General features: G+C 36.2%; 1 protein-coding gene across 1 annotated transcript in view; it reads right to left on the reverse strand.

Moving 5' to 3' along the window:
• The window catches only part of grid2 (glutamate receptor, ionotropic, delta 2), a 724,936-nt gene that overhangs the window by 142,330 nt on the left and 562,976 nt on the right, over positions 1-19,630 (reverse strand). The window contains exon 9 of the mRNA XM_037680996.1: positions 4,641-4,742. Within this exon, the coding sequence (XP_037536924.1) occupies positions 4,641-4,742 (102 nt within the window). The remainder of the gene's footprint in view (positions 1-4,640; positions 4,743-19,630) is intronic.

The raw sequence follows: 19,630 nt of genomic DNA on the forward strand, positions 1-19,630 counted from the left end.
CCACTGCATTTCATTTTTCTGTACTTTGCCATGGACTGAGTATTTAATAGCTTTATTCTTCAGCCGTTCATCAGCTTTATTTCTTTTTTAATAAATCTCTATTGATGAGTGAAATGCTGTAGACTATACAGTATGCCTTGTAGATTTATGAGGGACTGTGTATTATTGACTAGACACTGGCCACACATTAAACTCAGGCATGCACATCTACACACATGCACTCAAACACGTATGCAATATCTAAGGCACTCACTTGGAGGTTTCTAATCCTTGCTAGCTGTGGCAGTTCAATAAGCTATTAGGTAGTGAGTGGACATGCATGCCAGCTCTCTCTCTCACTGCAAATATCCATCTATCACAGCAGGAACACACACTTACACACATAACTATACATACTGAGTAACCCCATGAGTGCCACTGAAGTGGATCTCCCCATCCACCAACATGTAATGGATGCATTTTGTAAAGTATGGGGAGGAAACATGGTCTTGATCCATTATTATTTTAGGAACTAAGAGATTAAAGTACACTTCAAGGTTAATTATTATCATTGACCCAACATTCAGATACATTTTTAGATTTGAGTACGTTTTTTTAATGCGTTTGCAGGAAAATATGGAGTAAAACTTTACGTACAAAAGCCTTTCTCACTCAAAGGTTGAGAAGACATTGGAACGTCATTATCTTCCTTAGCCATTCTCAACTGGAGGCTTAATGGAACTGAGTCTTGCTCCTACAAAGGATCTGTTGCTGTGCAATGAACACAAACTTGCATAAAGCATGGACACCAGGCTCAGTCATGTCACACATGTGCATTTACACACACTGAGATAAGACTTTTAGTGAGTTAGAGCAAAGGATTGTTGAGATTAATGTCTCCCCAGCTTTTCTATACAATCCAAGACAGTTCTTTACCCTGTAAACTATAACATGAACTTTTCCTACAGCTTATGAGATGAATGCACTTCCTGTAGTGCCCATTTTTAATTGTGTTCTTCATTGCTTTTGCTTTGTAGGATGCCAACTTAGAAAAATAATTGCTCTGAAATGATGCAGTGAAACCACTTTTCAAAGAAAAAGCCACATAGCACCAGGACAGTAGGAAGTAATTTATATATAATGGTTAATCCTGTCTCAGTTTTTGAAGCAATGTGCAATAAATAACAACAACAACAAAAAAAAAAGATTTCCCAAGGCACATAGTTTGGTCTGGCTTTCACATTAACTTTGATACTCTACTTGTTGTTGCTCTTTACGAACCTCATATTTTTTCTGTTGTTCAGAAGTTCCATTCTTTTTATACTCACTGGTTCTAATATACAACATGCGGCACCTTTCCTATCCTCACTTTTTCCCTGTTTAGGAAATCCTGTAGAATTGATTCCATTTGTTAATCCATCTAGACTTTCTTACTTCCACTTCCTAAATTTTATTTCCACAGAATCCTAAAAAGTCTCTTCCATCTCTGCTTTATCCTCAGGATATTGTCCCCATCTGTAATTTCCAATCACCCTCAGCACTCAACTCTACACTAATTCCTTTGGCACAGGTTCATCCTGTCTCCTCTTGAACGGAAGGACCACATATGGGTCTCGGTTGTCGTTAGGCATTTTCTGAGAAATGATTAAGGGAAAGAGGAGCTATTTTTCACAAAGACAAAGAGCCCGTCAGGAGGATGCTAGGACTGACAAGCCCAGTGATTATTATTTTAAGACTGATTTTAAAACTTTTTTTTTCTTTAAATAGGGCATGTTCTGCAGCAGAACAAACTTTAATCTGTTAGAATAAAAAAAAAATGCAGTCCTCTTCTTTAAAGATACAACATATAAAGATTAAAACAACAATGAAGCAGTTAAGATTAAAACTCAACAAAATAATATTCAAAATTTTAGGCTTAAGTACTGGACGCCCCCACAGGTTTGATTTTATGATCTTTTATTGTATTTTTATTTTTATTGTAAAACACTTTAACCTGGGCCATAATATAGATTTAGTGTTTTGTTTTTTTACTTCATTGTTTATGTTTGTGCAAAGGTACATAGCAGTACATGAATTTTACCTTTTAAATAGTACATTTCTAGAAAGATGTTTAACATTAGAGGGGGGGGGGGGTGACACCCTGGACAGGTCTCCAGTCCATATGTATTTACTTATTTATTAGGTGACATGGTGGTGCAGTTGGTAGAGCTGCCACCTCACAGCGAGAAGGTTACCTTGGCTGGGGGCCTTTCTGGGTGAAGTTTGCGTGTTCTTTCCGTGCATGTGTGGGTTTTTTCGGTTTCCTCCCACAGACCAAAAACATGCATGTTAGGCTGATTGGTAACTCTAAATTGTCCCTAGTTGTGAGTGAGAGAATGAATGGTTGTTTATCTGGTTTGTCTCTATGTGTCTCTGTGATGGACTGGAGACCTGTCCGGGGTTTCCCCCACCTCATGCCCAGTGACTGCTGGACATGGACACCAGTGACCCCCCAGCAACCTAGAGAGGAAAAAGCAGGTAAAACATAATGGATGGATAAATGGATGGATGGACATTTATTTATTTATTTATTTATTTATTTATTTACTTATTTCCATTCAGCTGTTGTTTGTTAATTGTCAGCTTCTCCAATATTTTTGCCTGGTCGTTTTGTTCTCCACCAGTACATCGTCTGTGCTGTCCCTGCTGGTCGTGTCTGCTTGGAGCACAATCAGCCCTGTCGTTTGGCTTTTCATCAACTTGGGCTTCTGTTTGTTCTGTGTCTGTTTACTGTGAGTTTAATGAACACAGTTGGATCCCATGATTTGCCTTCCATTTGCTCTTTGTTTGGGTAATTCACCATTTCATAGGACTGTGACAATTTGAATGCAAATGTACATTAGTGAGTATTTAACCAAAGTGCTTCTTCAAAACAACAAACTTTTTTTTTTACCTTTATTGGCCAGTACTATTAACGGTAACAGATTGGTTTATACAAAACAAAATAAAAAAAATAAACTTTTTATAAACGTGCCTACTGTATATCTTGTGAGTACTATTTTTTTTTCAAACAACAATTTGGGTTATTTGAGTGAACAGAATGTACAAAGAACACCTTATGCATGTTCTTGTTTTTACACTTGTGGTGTAAAATAACATTTAGAAGTTGGAAAATAACAGACTTATGTGGCCTCTTGCAAACTGAGACAAAATATTACCGAAAAAAACAAAACAAAGGTAATGTCAAGGACTCAAGATAAACCAAAACATTAATAGACTGAGTGGGGGAGAAAAAAATAAAATAAAAAAATAAAATCTTAATTTAGCACACTTAACCTCTCTCAAACAAACAAACAAAAACACAGAAACACAAGCTTAAAGTGATGATGCTACATTTCTAGGTTTGCCATTAATGAACAAAACGTCACCACACTGAGCCTCCAGGAAGGCAATAAAAATGATTATAGTGACACAGCTATTCTTGTTAAAAATTCATTTCACAATCAATAGAGTGTAAGTTAATCAATAACACTGATTTAAAGTCTGTGCTCCTAATTGTGGTATGATATAATTACTGATTAACTAATCAATAACTATTCAGTGCAGTAAGATGATAGAACAGACTGAACAATGGATTTACAAGGATGTAAATTATGCACAATAGAATCAGGTTGTTAGAGAACAATGGGAATATTGCACCTCACAGTTATACTAAAGACTGAAACACAAAGTTAAACAATATAACAAAATAAAAAGTAAAAAAAGAGCAATACTGTACATTTAAGAAGCAGCCAGAATGTTTCCCATATTTCTATCCTTCAGGCCCAAAAAGTGAAGGTAACACACAATCAAACCTATTTACTCAAGCGAAGCAGCAGAAAACAAAAGATGGAGCAGAAATGCAACACAGAATCCAAAATGTGCACAAAACATTGCACATTTTACCTTCACTGGATACCATCTCCTACTCCAGAGATGGGAAAAGCACCAGGGGGTGATATTCAAAAACACAACTCGTATCTCTGCTTCTTTTAAAGATGATGTGAATCAAAGACTTCAAAATAAACTAGAGGGAAAAGGGGATAGCAACAAAGATGTCTGGCTTTATCTATTTCTTTTCTCTGTCTCTCACTTCAAAGACAGGATATGAAGAATTCACAGCAGCAAAACTTTAAAGCACTTATAGGATGTAATCAAATCAACGCTGCAGGCAAGACAGACAGAGCTGATGAGCAAGGGTCTCACCATCATTAAGACTCCAATGTTCTTTGTCATCTGGCTGTCAGATGTCTAAATGGAATATAATGAAGAGGTAATAGTTCCATCTATCAGTAAACTCACCTTGCTATGTTTTAATCGCGTTTCAAATTGCGCCAATTCTCTTTTGTCATTTAAAAACTTTGTTAATTGAATGTGAGCTTATTTTTATTCCCCTAAACGTTTTTCACTGTGTCTCTGCAGAGGCAGATGAGTGACAGAAAGGAGGTTAAAACTTCGCAGACATACAGCCGAGCGCAAGGTTGATCTTTGACATGACGGCATGGGTCAAAGCAGTTCATTTTCATTCTTCAGAGTGAACAACAGGTGTTCCATGAGGTGAAATTGATCTTTTTCGTGTGTGTATCGAGGTCAGGAATCAAAGAAGACATGCGCATGTGTTTGCACACTGGTCACCAACTCACCAGAACAGTGACGACTCGCAGCACAACTCCCCTCATGTTGTTTTCCAATTTTCTGTCTGTCAGAGTGCCATTCAGTCCATGAACTGGGTCCCATGTGGCCAGCTGGAAGACAAATGTTCACACACACACAAAGATATTAAACAGTTAGATTAGCAGAAATCTTTATGAACCAGATACGATTTATACAGAGTAACAATCAATTGTCAACATAAGAAAGATGTTTCAGATATAAAATTATTTCTAAGAAAATCAAATCAAATTTTACTGATCTACACTAAAGTAATGTCATAAGACACGGGCGTCTGTGTCTGAGTGGTTAGAGCAGTCGTCCGCCAATGCAAGAGTTGGGGGTTCGAATCCACCTGCAGTCACATGCCGAAGTGTCCCTGGGCAAGACAGTGAACCCCTCATTGCTTGTGATGTGTGACCCATCGGGACATGAATGTGATCTAAAGCTCTGATTAGTCTCTTTAGAATGATTTGTTCAATTAGCTTTGTAGAGATCTAGTAGAGTGCTGTATGAATGGGTAAATGAGGACACAGATTGTAGTGTAAAGCACTTTGAGTATCTTGGTTAGATAGAAAGGCGCTACAGAAGTACAGTCCATTTACCATTTACAGTCCATTTTGTTTGTTAAACACATTGGTCTTTAACCTCATGGTGTGTGGTGTGCACCTACGACTCCTAATGACCTATGTTCCTTTGTTTACCATATTATTCAGACTATAAGGTGAACTGAAAAGCCTTAATTGTCTAAAAAAAATGTCAGCAAGCCTTAATCCGGTGTTAATTCTGGTTGTGCTTACTGACCTCGAACTGATTTTATGTGTTACATGGTGCTCAAAAATCTGTCAAAATGAACTTGTTTCGATTTATGCGCCTTATAATCCGGTGCGCCGTATGAATGAAAACAGACCCATTCGTTGATATTGCGCCTTATAGTCCAAAAAATAAGGTACATCAAATCCAGTCTCAGTTCAAAACATGTAACAGTCTGACTGATGGATGGCGTTTTATATACATATTTATGTGCAGACTTGTGATGGATGGATGGATGGACAGATGGACTGATGGACCAACAGTCAGACAGGCAAACACACAGACAGAATCTTTAAGTTGTAGTTATTTTACATTTTTCAAGTCCTGGTACAGAAATTTCCATGCTTTGTACTTGTAATTGAAACCGCTAATATATATATATATATATATATTCTTGAGTGACATTGTGATGACTTTTCTTAAACACACCAAGAATTATCTCCATTGCAGTATGGAAGCTGGTAAACTACTGCGCCATGAATGTAATAGCACAGCATTGTTCACTAATGGCAGCAGATTTTTGTATTATTATGTGCCAGTCTTTGATTCAGCTCTTATCATGTGCCGTGTGTGAGCAAACCAATTACCGAGTCTGGCTGACTTTAGTTTATTATTAACAGAATTTTTTGCAAGCCAAGTGGAATGAACCTGCGAGCAAGATATAGGACCCCCAGTTAATGGTCACTGCTTTACATTATAAATAAACAAATCTCATTTCCAAAGTTCTTCAAAACATCACACGCACAAAAAGCAGTTTTCAAAAAACACATTTCAAGTTTTCTACCATAAATAATGTAGAAGAACCGTTTGAGGAATATTAAGAAGTATAAAGTTTGGTGATGAGCCCAAACATTTAAGTTTGGTAAAGAACAGCACTAGTGAACCGTTTATAGATAGAACATAAACTTCCAGCAATTAATTTTATGTTTTGATAAGCATTTTCTCTTCAAACACTACATGCTCCACAGAAACAATTAGTTTGGCAATACTTTATGCTACTTCAGCAGCTAGAACAAAAGATTTCTTAGGAAGAGGCAAAGTCCAAACAAAAATAAAAGGCTGCCACAACTAGTGCAGAAATGTTAATGCTTTTCTCAAATTTCATGGGTCAGATCAAAATTTCTATGTCTTTCAAATTGCATCATAAATGACCGGTCTTTTCCACTGGAGCACATTATATAATCCCTGTACTGCCTCTTGCTTTCAATAAAATATTATTTTTAGCTTCATAGATCAAAGTAGGCTGGCCTCCCTGCAGACAGAGAGCCAGTAGTGTGTGTGTGTGTGTGTGTGTGTGTGTGTGTGTATGTATATATATATATATATATATATATATGTATATATATATATATATATATATATGTATATATATATATATATATATATATATATATATGCATGATTTAGCTGTCTGCTATTCAAATACTAATACACAACCAGACAAACACACTGTGTCACACAAAACGTTGCACAGCATGATGTCTGCTTGGAAAAAAAAATAAAAAAAAGAAAGAAAGAAAAGAAATAACCTTCCTGCTGCCTTTGGGTCAAAATTACCCATGGGGCCTATGTCCTGAGTAATTTCGATCCAAGAGCAGCAGAAGGGTTAAAGCATGCAATGAAGGAAAATATAGGATATACTATTTTAAAAACAGATAATTGTACTATTTAGGCAATAGTTGATCAATTCACTTTGGAGCCAATAGTTTGGTACAACATAAGTTGTTACTAATTTTTGACACAGTCATTATTATTATTTTAAATAAAGTATTTCTGAGAAGAAGGGCACAGTCAGTGCCTGGTCCTCTGGCTGAGTTGTCTTGATAGACATAAAGTTAGTGACCAATGGGCAGATTTTCAATAAGAAGCCTGTATTCCACAATAAAAGACAGTGGAGCAGTTGATTAATGGGCCACTGAGAGAAAGCCAGTTCATTTTGTGTTCATCATACTGAAAGGTATTGGCCAAACTCCTCTTTTGTATCGCTTTTAACCACAACACTGTCTGCAAGGGCTTTCAAGAGCCATTCCATGTTAATTAAAATTAGTGATTCGGAATTAGTTTTTGCAGCTTGCAACTTCTTGCTATTTCAAAAAGAAAGTAAACAGCTGAACAACAGGTCCATCTAAACAAACACCTGTTGCACTTGCTATTACACTTTTTTCAAAACTTTTTTTTTTCCTCAGATATCTCAACTCCCCTGGATAATGTGAAAAAAATGACTAAACTAGTGTGGTTTTAATGAATTCCTGTTTTAGTTGCACAGTTCTTTGAGTGAGCTTGTGTTTTTAAATGTGCCCAAATAATAACACTGTCAATAGCATTGATATTGCAAGAGTAAAAAAAAAAAAAAAAAAAAAAAATTCACACATCATTAGCATCTAAGAATTCTTGATGCAAATAGATAAAAAGGTTAAATGATCAAAACTGTGGGCAGCAGCTGATTTACATTTATGGTTTAAATCAGTAAAATAAGCTGATTGGCGCAGCTAAAACCAAGAAAGAACAATTGTTAGCTACACTGAGCGGAAAATTAAAAGGCACAGGAACTTATGACTTACACTAACCTGATTTAAAACAAGTGCATAATGAGATCAATTCAAAGGTCCTCCACCCCGCTGATGTCCAGGGGTGTTTTTAAACATTTTGTCTGATTAATTATCTTCTCATACATTTCCAACTTCTCCTAACAGCATCAATGTTATTACAGATGTATGTATTAGACCATTTTAATATTCTTTTTTTTATATATAACATCTAATATCCGGAGCATCATCATCCTTACATATTTTAAACAGACATTTAAATCACCATAACAAATAAGCAAGGGCTTTTATTGAAAACAACGTGTTTTATTTATCTATCTTTCTTTAGGCTGCTCCCTTCTTCAGGCATCACAGCAAACAAAGGTGCACGAAGACTTCACAATTATTTTTACACTGGATGCCCTTCCTGAGCAGAGAGCTGTCATGTAGGGTGCCCAGGGGAGCAGACCGGGGCGGTTAAGGGCCTTGCTCAAGGCCCAGAGAAGGGCAAATGAGGGTGGAGGCAGGTGTGGGTGCTTCACCTTTCCCACTAACATTTTGATGTTGTCGAACTAGGGAGTTGAACCCGTGACCTTTCGATCACAGGCCTACCTTCTCTAACCTCTGCGCCACCACTCCCCATTGAAAACAAAGTGTAACTTCCTTACACAAAAAAACTAAACAAAACACCACCTGCAATGGCTAGTTAGGCATGCACAGCCTGTTTGAGTGACACTCTCTAACTTTGCTGGTGACTTTATTCCAACTTGTACTACGACATTACTTATGGAAGTACAAAGCTTTTTTTTTTTTTTTTTTTCCATTGATGCAGAGTCCAGTGATCTCACAATTCACAGATAAGCCTCACCTACAATCATTCTGTGAAAATCAATCACTTGAAAGGTGTTTCTATAGGTGCTAATCTAATTATCTTCACCACATTATTGTGACTATTGTAAATTAACAACACACGTATTCTCCATCTGCATTCATCCCAAGTCTTACAGATACGGACGGCATTTTAAATTGCTGCTGTTTATGTTTCAGTCTGTAGGTGGAGATGTGGAGCTTGCATGACAGTATTAGTATTTTCACAGTTTGACAATACAGAATGTAACTTTATGTATGGTATTTTTCTTTGATGGTTTTATAACTCATTTATTTAAAATACATAAAGGAGAGAAAAACCTCAACATATTATTCTTGCCACAACCTCAATGCCTGTACACAGCCTTTGATTATAGTGTCAAGTATTTTTAACTTCACTGTTCTTCTTTACACAAACGGGGCCTGTGAGACTGCCCACTTCTTTCTGTTTGACATGTATGGGTGTGTAATTCCCAGCAGAAAAGGGGCTTGTGCAAAATGTAAAAGTATCAAGAAACTAGACGTACGCCAAGCACACGAGGAGAAAAAAAGTTGAGAAAGAGATTGGAGGTTCACAGCAGATAAATAAGACACAGATATGTGATAAGCAAGAATGAGTAGAGGCTTTGTAAAAAGTGATTTACAGCACAGCAGCTGTTGCAAGTGCTTGTAGAAATGTGACCATGTATAATCAATAAAACATATGTGATGCAGCCAAATGCTTCTGGGAAAGCCAGTGGCAAAATAAAGAAGGTATACTTTTATGCCAAAGCACACTTGGAATACAGACACAGAATTACAGATTAATTTACCTTGGTTACAGAGAAACAGCACGAACAACGGTTTTAGAACTGCATCAGGCAAAGTGTTTTCTTAATGAAAAGTGAAAACAGAGGTAGATCAATAAATCATGACAAATGCAACTTTAGGTTTGTGTTTAAAAAAATGCACTGCATGCCATTGTGGTTTATTTTAGCCAAAGCCCTTGAGAAAAGGTGATAAAAAGTAAAATGGAAATAAGTGAAATTTAACAGAATCAAAGTAATCCTGGTGAGAACAATCAGCATGAGCTTAAGATTTAATCATAAAAAAAAAAAGATTTAAATAAATAAGACAGAATAGTTTTTGTGTGTGTTTCCTGTGTTGCCAATAAATGTACAAATGGATAATTTGTCCTTACCTTTCAAAAATCATTTAAATTTGATATTTTATTAAAGCAACCGTAAAAATTCCTGATTTTTTGTGTTTTCTTAATCAGTGCGAAAGCATTCATTTGAGCTTTAGTAGAACTGCTATATCCCATATTATTTGAATTTATGACTCAACATTGTGGCTGTTTACATGTTACAAATAAATAAGCATTTTTCAGCTGCTAGAATTAGTACTCTAAAATCCACCATTAGAAGTTGAGAAAAGAGAATTAAATTATTACCCAGATGGTGTTCTGTGAACTTCACTTACAAGTTCAAGAGTTCTGAACAATCCATTTATGCAAATAAGTTATATTTTAGACTAGATTTGGGAGCAAAACTGTATTTTCGTTGCCAGCTTTGAACCTGTTTTACTCGTAACATTTATTGGATGTACTGCTGCCAATTACTACACATATCAATGTTATATTTTAATGCCTTTCAACATGTTAATCTGATATGCCTCACTTTCATTTAGATGCACCTACAAACGTTGTACTCATAACATTGAGTAGGCACTGTCTTCATTTCTTCTCCGCCATCCTCTTGGATGACAGACAGAAAAGCGTGAAAGATTCATTGCAACATTTAAACAAGATTGAATAAAATAATGATAATAATAATAATAATAATAATAACTTTGGCATTTTCATATTTTCTGAAAAAACTGAACTCAAACCTTATCAGAACGTTCAGTTAGTTTCTAGTCACTGAGCATGAGGGATGGTTCAACTATTTGTATTAAGGGAAATGCATTTCATCAAGTCACAGCATGATTTTGTAAATACAGTTATGGCCTCTGGATGTACCCTAATAACCCAGGCTAAACTAATAAACTAACATAAATGGTGAATTACACCCCCTCCCAACATCCCCACTTCCCCAAATACCCCCAACCCCCCCACACACACTTATACATAGATACATAACGTATACAAACATTAGTTGCCCAAAGAGAGACCATTCCATATTTTTACACCTCCATCCTTACCAAACGCTTTCATAGAGATACACGTACTCTTTCAAACTCTTTCATAATTCTGTCAAACTCTTTCACAGAGGGACCTTAGGTACATCAAGGGATGTGTAACTACTCACATTTTAAAGTAATTGGGCCATCGACCGGTGCTGTGCGAGGACAAAAGAGTCATTTACAGTTACAACAAAACCCTTTCACTCTACAGAACTCACCCACCTATCCAACACACACACACACACACACACACACGCATCCCACATGCTGTTTGGTATGTGGAGGCACACACTCTAAAGGGTACTTCAAGATTTTATCCATCATGTTGTCCTCTTTTGGAAAAGACGAAAACCACACAATGAAACAAACTGTAACTTTTAGTCTGATTGTTACACAAATGCCTCAGAGCATATTCCAAACGCAGGCGATAGCAGACGACATTTTGAGCAATAGACGGTGAGTGGAATGAATAAAACACTGACAGAGATTTGCAGGTGAAACCAAATCAATGTGCACAGAAAGTAGCAAAGATACAAAAAAACTGTGCGTAATTAAATATGTAAATTACATGTCAACATTTGTTCGTACATGGTTCTGGAGGGCAGTCTGGAAGGGCAGCTGCTACGGTCCTTGCTGTCATCAAGCTGCTAACAAGACCTTCTAACGCCACTAACAAGACCACGCCACTAAGCGAACCACACCTCTAACTGTACCGTGGTGCCAACGGGACCATGCTGCTAAGATAACCTCACTGTCATCAGAACCACTCTGTCAATAGGACCATGCTGCTGTAGATTTATTTCTTTTTTCACTTTTGGCACTTTGTTTCTCTATTTTTGTTGCACGTTTTCAATAAGTCCCAGTTTATGTTAGTTTTGGGGCTCCAAGCCCGACTCCGCTCACATTAAGCGTGTAAATTATAGCCGAACCTATGAGAATTGTGCTGCTGTTGTTCAGTGTATTGTTTTGCACTAGTGTATATCTTAGATTATTTTTACGTACCATTGGGCATTTGTTTAGCGTATATCTTGGTTATCTTAGATCCTTATTTACCATTTCTTTTTACACTTTATATTTTTGCTATTGTTGGAGGTAACTGATCCAATTTTGTTCCACCTCATGTATCACATGCGATGCAGATGACAATAAAGAACCTTGAATCCTTTTTTTTTTTTTTGGTGTTACTGTTGTACTCTATGAAAGTGGGCCAGGGCAAATGCAGCTATTATCTAGATTTAACATGTCGTCACCAACATCATGAGCACCAACAGGGAGGGGATAAGTTTACAAAGCAACACTGATCAGCTGGTGTAAACTACTGTTGCTACAACACTTTAATTGAACATTCTTCACTTGCAGCTTGGAAATTTGTTATGAACCATTTCTTTAATTTCTTGTACAAAGTATGTTTGTTTCACCTGCTCAGCACTAGAGTGTTTCTTGCAGCCGTTCTAGCTCTGAAACACTTAACGACTGCCAAACACTCATGAGCTTACCACTGCTGTATTGCAACAATGGCCCAACAGAAACATACACAAGCTACAAAGGAGATTTACTCCACTCCTCATTGTCTGCACAGTCTCATCCTCTAACTCCCTTGGGCACTCGAATGGTCGTAGACATGTTTTAAGAAAAGAAGTTAAATCGTCCCAGTCTTTCGCTGCTGTATCTTTCTTTATCAGCCAGCAGAAAGGGACAGTCCGGAGCAGCAAGGAGTCCAGTACTGGTATCAGTGCTCTGCACAACCACCATCCGAATCTCTATTTCATAGCCATTATGTTAATCATTAAACCAGGTCTCCAGTATATTCAGTGGCTTTTCTATTCTATTCAGTTGCAAGTGTCTTGCTAAAAAATACATTTTAATATATTATATTTGGCCTCAAAATGCCTATATGTCTGAAAAAACATGCTAAATTAACAAAGTTCACGATCAATCATCCAGGTATCAAATCCAATAATTCTCAGTCAGGTCATACGGACAGTTTTTTTTTTTTTTTTTTTTTAAGAAACTGTCCAGATGACCTAACTGAGAATTGTTGGATGCCTAAATTAAATTAAATGCTGTTGTCTTTGGAGTAAATTCAAAAGCTCGGTGTCTTTCTGTAAAGACAACACTCAAAATTTTATTTCACTTTTCAAAATCATTGTTACTGTAACTATGATGTAGTTATTGAAGTTGAAACACAGAAAAATCATATACTTTTTTTTTCCTCATTTGAAAACGTTTATTTATTTATGTTGCTGCACATGGAAAGATGAAGGTATGAACTGGAAAATTATATGAGGCTGAAGCATCAATTCTTGCCTATTACCTGTTCAAATTTGGTAACAAAAGCACCAAATATTATTATTCTGGACATATTTTTATTTGATTATATCTTTGCTTTTTTAAGTGTAAAAAAAATAAAATAATGGACACCTACGTCATAAGGCTCAAGAATGCTTTAACATCAGTGAGGACTCCAATGAAAGTTAAGAGCTACAAGAATCATATTAAACATCATATTTACAGTTAGCCTGTTTAAAATACAGTAAATTATGAACAAACAGTAAGGAGGCACACAGTAAAACGCAATACTCTCCACTCCAGCACCACACGCAGATGAAGATGTGACAAAAAGATCATCATTTCCGTACTTCTGCAAAAGTATTTAACATCTAATCAATATATAAACAAGCAGCAGCAGTTTATAAAAGGTTTTCACTTACTTTTGAAGTAGACTATGTTCTGCTATATTACCCAGTTCATAATCCACCCAGTGAATATACTGGAGACCCAGGTGCTCCCAGAGAAGTGTCACTACTCGCCTTTTTTATTTATTTCCTCATCAGAAAAATCACTTTGTCTCCTCTTAAACCACTCATCCACCTTGTAAGAGCAATATTTTCTCTTTACAGTATGTTTTGCCATCTTTTAGTTGAACCCCCATCCAAACAAAATATTTTTCTTCTTTTAAAAAGGGGCGTGCATGCTGGCACAGGATAAAACAAAATTATTTTAAAAATTGTTTCCTACTTCCATTTTAGATTTTGTCTGCAAACAATGCATATCCACATGATGGGAATTTATTGGCTTTAAGGCTGTAGTGTCAGAACAGATGTCAGGGCTGATTGGTCAGATCTGCATTTAAAACAGGTTGGGTGTCCCCGACCAAACCACATGACGCTCGGTCAATATTGTTGGCTCTGGAGAAACCATAGACCAACTCGATTGGTCAAAAGTGGTGAAAATTAAAAGAGGAGAGCCTACACCACTATTTGGACTTGCTAATATTTAATATAGAAGTGCCTGGGAAAGTGTAGGCCCTCTTTAGCAGAAAGACAAAACGATGGTCTGTGGGTGGGCCGTTGTCTGTTCACAGGTTTGTATTTTATAACTTTTAATAACTCGCATCTTTTAGTTGTTCTAAGTTGTAGGCTACCCTAAAAAAATTCAAATAGTATAAAATGAACAAATAAAGAAATGGCACATCAATTTTGACTCCTTAATTCTACCATCATTTCACATGTCACCATCCTGAAAGCAGGTTTATGATAAAAGTAGTTGTACCTGGATATAAATTATAAAAGAAAAACACATATATGAATAGTTCTCCCTAATTACTAACAGCCCTAAGATAATTTCTGGAAAACAATTACAAGCGTAAATTATTTTTTACTAACAGATTACAGATAAATTGTATTAAATGTCAGCTAATAATGTACAAGCATATATTGTCAAATTGAAATGCCAGTACTTTCAATAAGGTTAGACACTTTGGTGCAACAGCATTAACATAAGATTTTTTTTTTTAAATACCAATAAATAAATGGGCAAAAATCAAATGTCAACCTCTGTCTACTTCCTTTTTCTCATCATGACACAGAAGAACATTCACACAAAATAAATCAAAATTGCATTTACCTTAAAACAATGATTTTTGTTCCCCATGCCAACAGATGATCAGTTTAGTAAGACTGTGTAACTCCACATCATCAATGCCATTTGCTTTTGTAAAGCCTCAAATATGTGCATGCAGAGACCACACTTTAATGCAGTTTCACAAAACATTTCTGCAAAATGGCCATAAATACCAGTCCTTATTTATACTGTTTCTGACTGTTCACAAGGCACGGAAAGAGACTATCTATGAGACTGTCTATGTCCCACATATAGACATGAACTTTCGGATATAAAGCAGGCCGTATGGAATCCAATTATAAGTGAAAAATAACAGAACTCTTTATAATAATACTAAACAATTGACAATAACATTGCACTAAGCCACATATGTGACATCTAATATAGTATTTATTGCTGCTGCACTATGTGGCTGTCTCCTATATGTCACTAATTTACCATCATAATTCAATTAATCTCAATGAAACTCACTACTTGTGCAATAACCTGTCACACAATATGTATAGTATAAGTTAGTTATGCGTAATATGTATCGTGTGAATTTATGCTTATATTACTATCTGTCAAATATTTGTTTATACAAATTCATCCTACTTGCATCGTTATATTGTACCATGTTGTTGTTTATTATATTTCTTTTGGACATTGTAAATATTTCATTTTCCCTATTTGGTATCTTATTTTGTACCCTTATTGCATGCGTTAGTATGTTTTTGTTAGGTTTTTTTTTTGTTTTTAGTGAGTCAAATAAGTTCTTCTCATACTGAACATTTCATTGCATTGTTGACCTTGTGTTAACCTGCATATGACAAATAAATAACATAACTAACTGAGCTGCTCTGGTGGAGAGCATTACACATTAAATGTGTGATGGACATATTCCACGTATCATTTTCTAAAACACGATAAAATAACTTGGTTTAACAGTTTAAGTAATTTTTCAACCACATGCAATGTTGCTATCTAATCCAATGACCAGTTTGTCACACAGACACAATTTTACAATTCAACAAAATTAGTGAGAAGCTAAACTGGTTTACCTTTCCACAAATCAACCAATACCGCTCTGTAACTTTGCTTCATGGCACAAAGGTGCATCAGGGATGGGTTGGCTTCAGTTCCCTTTGCAACCAAGGCCCTTTCCCAAATCACCCCAAGGCGCCCCAGAAAGCTTCCAAGTACCAGCTTGAAGTGTTTCATGAAATTGTCTTTTTCACATACAGTTTCATTGTAATGCAAATGAGTAATGCAAATCACCTCATGAATGTTGATGGAACTGAGCCTGCTGATGGGTGACTGTAAAACATCCTCAAAGACAAGAAAAAAACCAAAAAACAAAACTGATTTCCCTGATACAAAAATCTAAATGTTTTTGTGGTTTGTAAAAAAAGAAAGAAACAAACAAAAAAATAATAATTTTGCTCCCTGAGTTCTTGTTTCTCTTTCATTTTTGTAATCACATGGTGCGCTGGGGATGTCATACATAATGCAGACGTTATCTGGAGTGTTGTGTTTAAAGCAATCGAACTGACTGAGTCATGCTTTGCCAAAATGAATGCAACAATAAGTGTACGATTACATTCTTGGATAACTATAATAAACACTATTAATTTAGCCATTTACTATGGTTTTGCTAAACACGTGTGTTTTATGAATTAAAAAAAAAAAGGATATAAACTACAAATTAGAGAAGATCTCTTGAAATGTGCTCACCATAGGGATAAACGTTTGTGGCCACACCTGTTAATTGTTGACTCCCAATGTTTCTATCAAAGTTGGGGATGTTTAATTTAGTGATAAACGCTTAATATTTCATAGCAAGACATTTAAGGCAATGTTAAGGTTTGACAAATAGTCTTCCATTCCAATGTAACTGTGCCCCAGTCAGAGCTGTCATTTCTAACCCGGACCTGGAGCCCGGCCCTGCCCGACCCATAATAATGTGCTTAATGTATGGGCCGGGTCGGTATCGGGCTTTTTATTGCACCAAGGATGTGCGCAGCTGACAATCCAATATAAGCAAACATGGCTTGCCATACTACACCTCCCGCAAGTGGCCATTTCACCGCATGCTGATACATTGAAAGAGGTAAAAAGTTTCAGATGGACTACTGCCAGCGATCCATCAGCCCAAATGGACGTTCATTCAGCCGCTGCACTCAGTGGATGCGCGCGGCCGATGATCCAAACAGGTGAGATCACTAAATATTCGACATGTCAGAGCAGGGTCCAATTCAGGCAGAAGCAGGGGAAGCATTTAATGCGCTTGGACGGCCCCTCAGCTCAAATCTTCTGCCCCCTCAGCCACGCGCTGCTGACCATTAATAATAGTCATCGGTATAAGCAATAAAAACTTTTTTTTTCTTCAGGTTTGGGCTTGTAATTACTGTAAATTTATCAGAATGGGTGGGTTTGGAGATGATGGCTGCGGGCTGGGGCCGGGTTGGTTCGGATTATTTGTTGGTGCAACTCTAGCCCTAGTGCACCAAGCAAAGAAAAATTAAACATGGTTGGATGAGTATGATATGGAAAAACTTGACTGGCTCACTCAGAATCTTAGTTTTGATCCCATAAAGTATGTTTGGTGATGAACTGGAATGGATATTGCAAACCAGACCTTGCCTTCCACCATCATGCCTGATTTCATAACTGTTCTATAGAATGACAAGCCACACATTCTCAAATAAACAGGATTCTTGTGGAATACATCCAACAAGATCTGGTACAGAGGAACTGACACCAGTGCCAGTTGACTGTCCTGTTATAATACAATTAATATACTGTGTCTTAGAGAAGTTGGGGTGTTTAGAGTCAGCTTTGGTTCATTGTCTCACCATCTTCAGCAGGTTTTCTCATTTAAAATACATGGACAAGCCAGTGTTTTTGTTTGGTTGCACAGACTGACCTGATGGTTTTACAAATCCTGATTTTTTTTTTAAATTTATTCCAAGATGTGTAATTTGATTTTTACTTGTTTACTTCTTTACTTGGCTTGTTTTGTGCACACATAAGACGTTTAAGTGAACTGAATGCTTGCATGTTTTAAGGAATAAACCAAATTCACATGATTTCTCTCTTGGCAGCTCCCCCCCCCCCACTGTACTGTGATCGCCATACACATCAAACACACGAGAGATTTGACTATTGCTTTATGCCGGAGGCCCATCCTGCCGCAACCTCAACTTAAACCCATAGCCTCAGGATTATGAAACCTCGGCACTGACCACCAAGCTACTGTGGACCCCATAAACCAAATTATCATAATGCAAGGAAATACATAATGAAACTGTCTTGAAGCTTTTAGTCAAAAGAGATAATTACCATATAACTTCCCTAATAAATCAATATAAAATATAGTAAAAGATTTATTTTCTTTATAACAAAAAGTTAACCTAAATAAAATGAGTCAACCAGAAAAAAAAAAGAAAAAAAAATTATATATATATATATATATAACTACAAAATCCTGAAAAGCTGCTGATTATAGCAGTCCATTTTAAATGACGGCACTGTTTCAGTTCATTTTTTAAATAGATTTATGATTCTAAAATCATGTTACTATTATATAAAAAGTGGAAAGCCCTTTACTGACAACGAGCCTTATGTCAAAGTGTGAAGCTCATGTCAGATAAATAGCTTTGAATCTGCTGCTCCAACTCAGCAAATTCTGAGTAAACGCTCTTTGCAAGAACACCACCTGGATATGACAAAGCAAATAGGTACAGGCCTCCCATTGGAAAAGTACTGTAGTTAATATGTTTCAGCTGGAAACAAGTTATTAAAATTATACTGATGAAGCAAGCAGTTTCTCACTTCTTTAACAAAAAGAGAAGATTGTTTTAGAAAAACTTTCACAATAACAAGATCCAAGATCCACCGAGTTATAACTGTAAAAAGAAAAAGTTATCACAGGCTGCATGATCTATTATTTTCACACATGGTCTTGCTGCTACAATGTCCAAATCTTAGCATTAAGAATATTTTGGATGTGCTAGAGGAGAATTTGCACAGTGGGCAGAATCTCACATCATCCATTTAAAGTTTTAGCAAAAAGATTAGAATAGTAACTGATGCCAAAATGGTACAGTGCAGATGTGGGCAACATTATTTCCAAAGTGCCACATCAAGACATTTAAAGCAATCTAAGGGCCGCATACATTTTCTTTATGACAGATAATCTAGAAGACCTTTTTCAGGCTTTGTCTTATAGTTTGCATGCTTTATAAAATGTGTCTTTCCAATATCATTTATGAATATAAGACATTCTGTAAACTGGCTCTTGTTATTGTCATGTTAAGCTAACTCACGTTAGCTTAACATGTTATATGTGTTAGCGGAAATATGCAAAAGAAAGTTATTTACTTGTATTTCTAAGTCTTTAAGGTTCAGTATAGTTTTGGAAACACGATTAAAAAAAAGTTTTTAAAAAGTTTTGCGTAAGATGTTTAATTTAATTTCCTTAAGCCTTGTTGATAAACTGTATATATTTTTTTTTTTTAATCAATTTTTTTTTATTTTTAGTTTGTTTATTTTTTAACTAGGGATAATGGAGGCCTGATGGAGATTGTCCAAAGGCCACTTTTGGCCCTCGGACCTTAAGTTGCCCATGTCTGGCATAGTGTTTTCTATTAGGTAAAAAAATGTATTAAAAAAATGACAAAGCAAACGTGTGCAGGGATTAAAAAAAATAAATAAAAATAATTTCAGATCAA

Source organism: Nematolebias whitei, chromosome 8, assembly GCF_014905685.2.
Source record: "Nematolebias whitei isolate Nwh7 chromosome 8, NemWhi1, whole genome shotgun sequence".
NCBI lineage: Eukaryota > Metazoa > Chordata > Actinopteri > Cyprinodontiformes > Rivulidae > Nematolebias > Nematolebias whitei.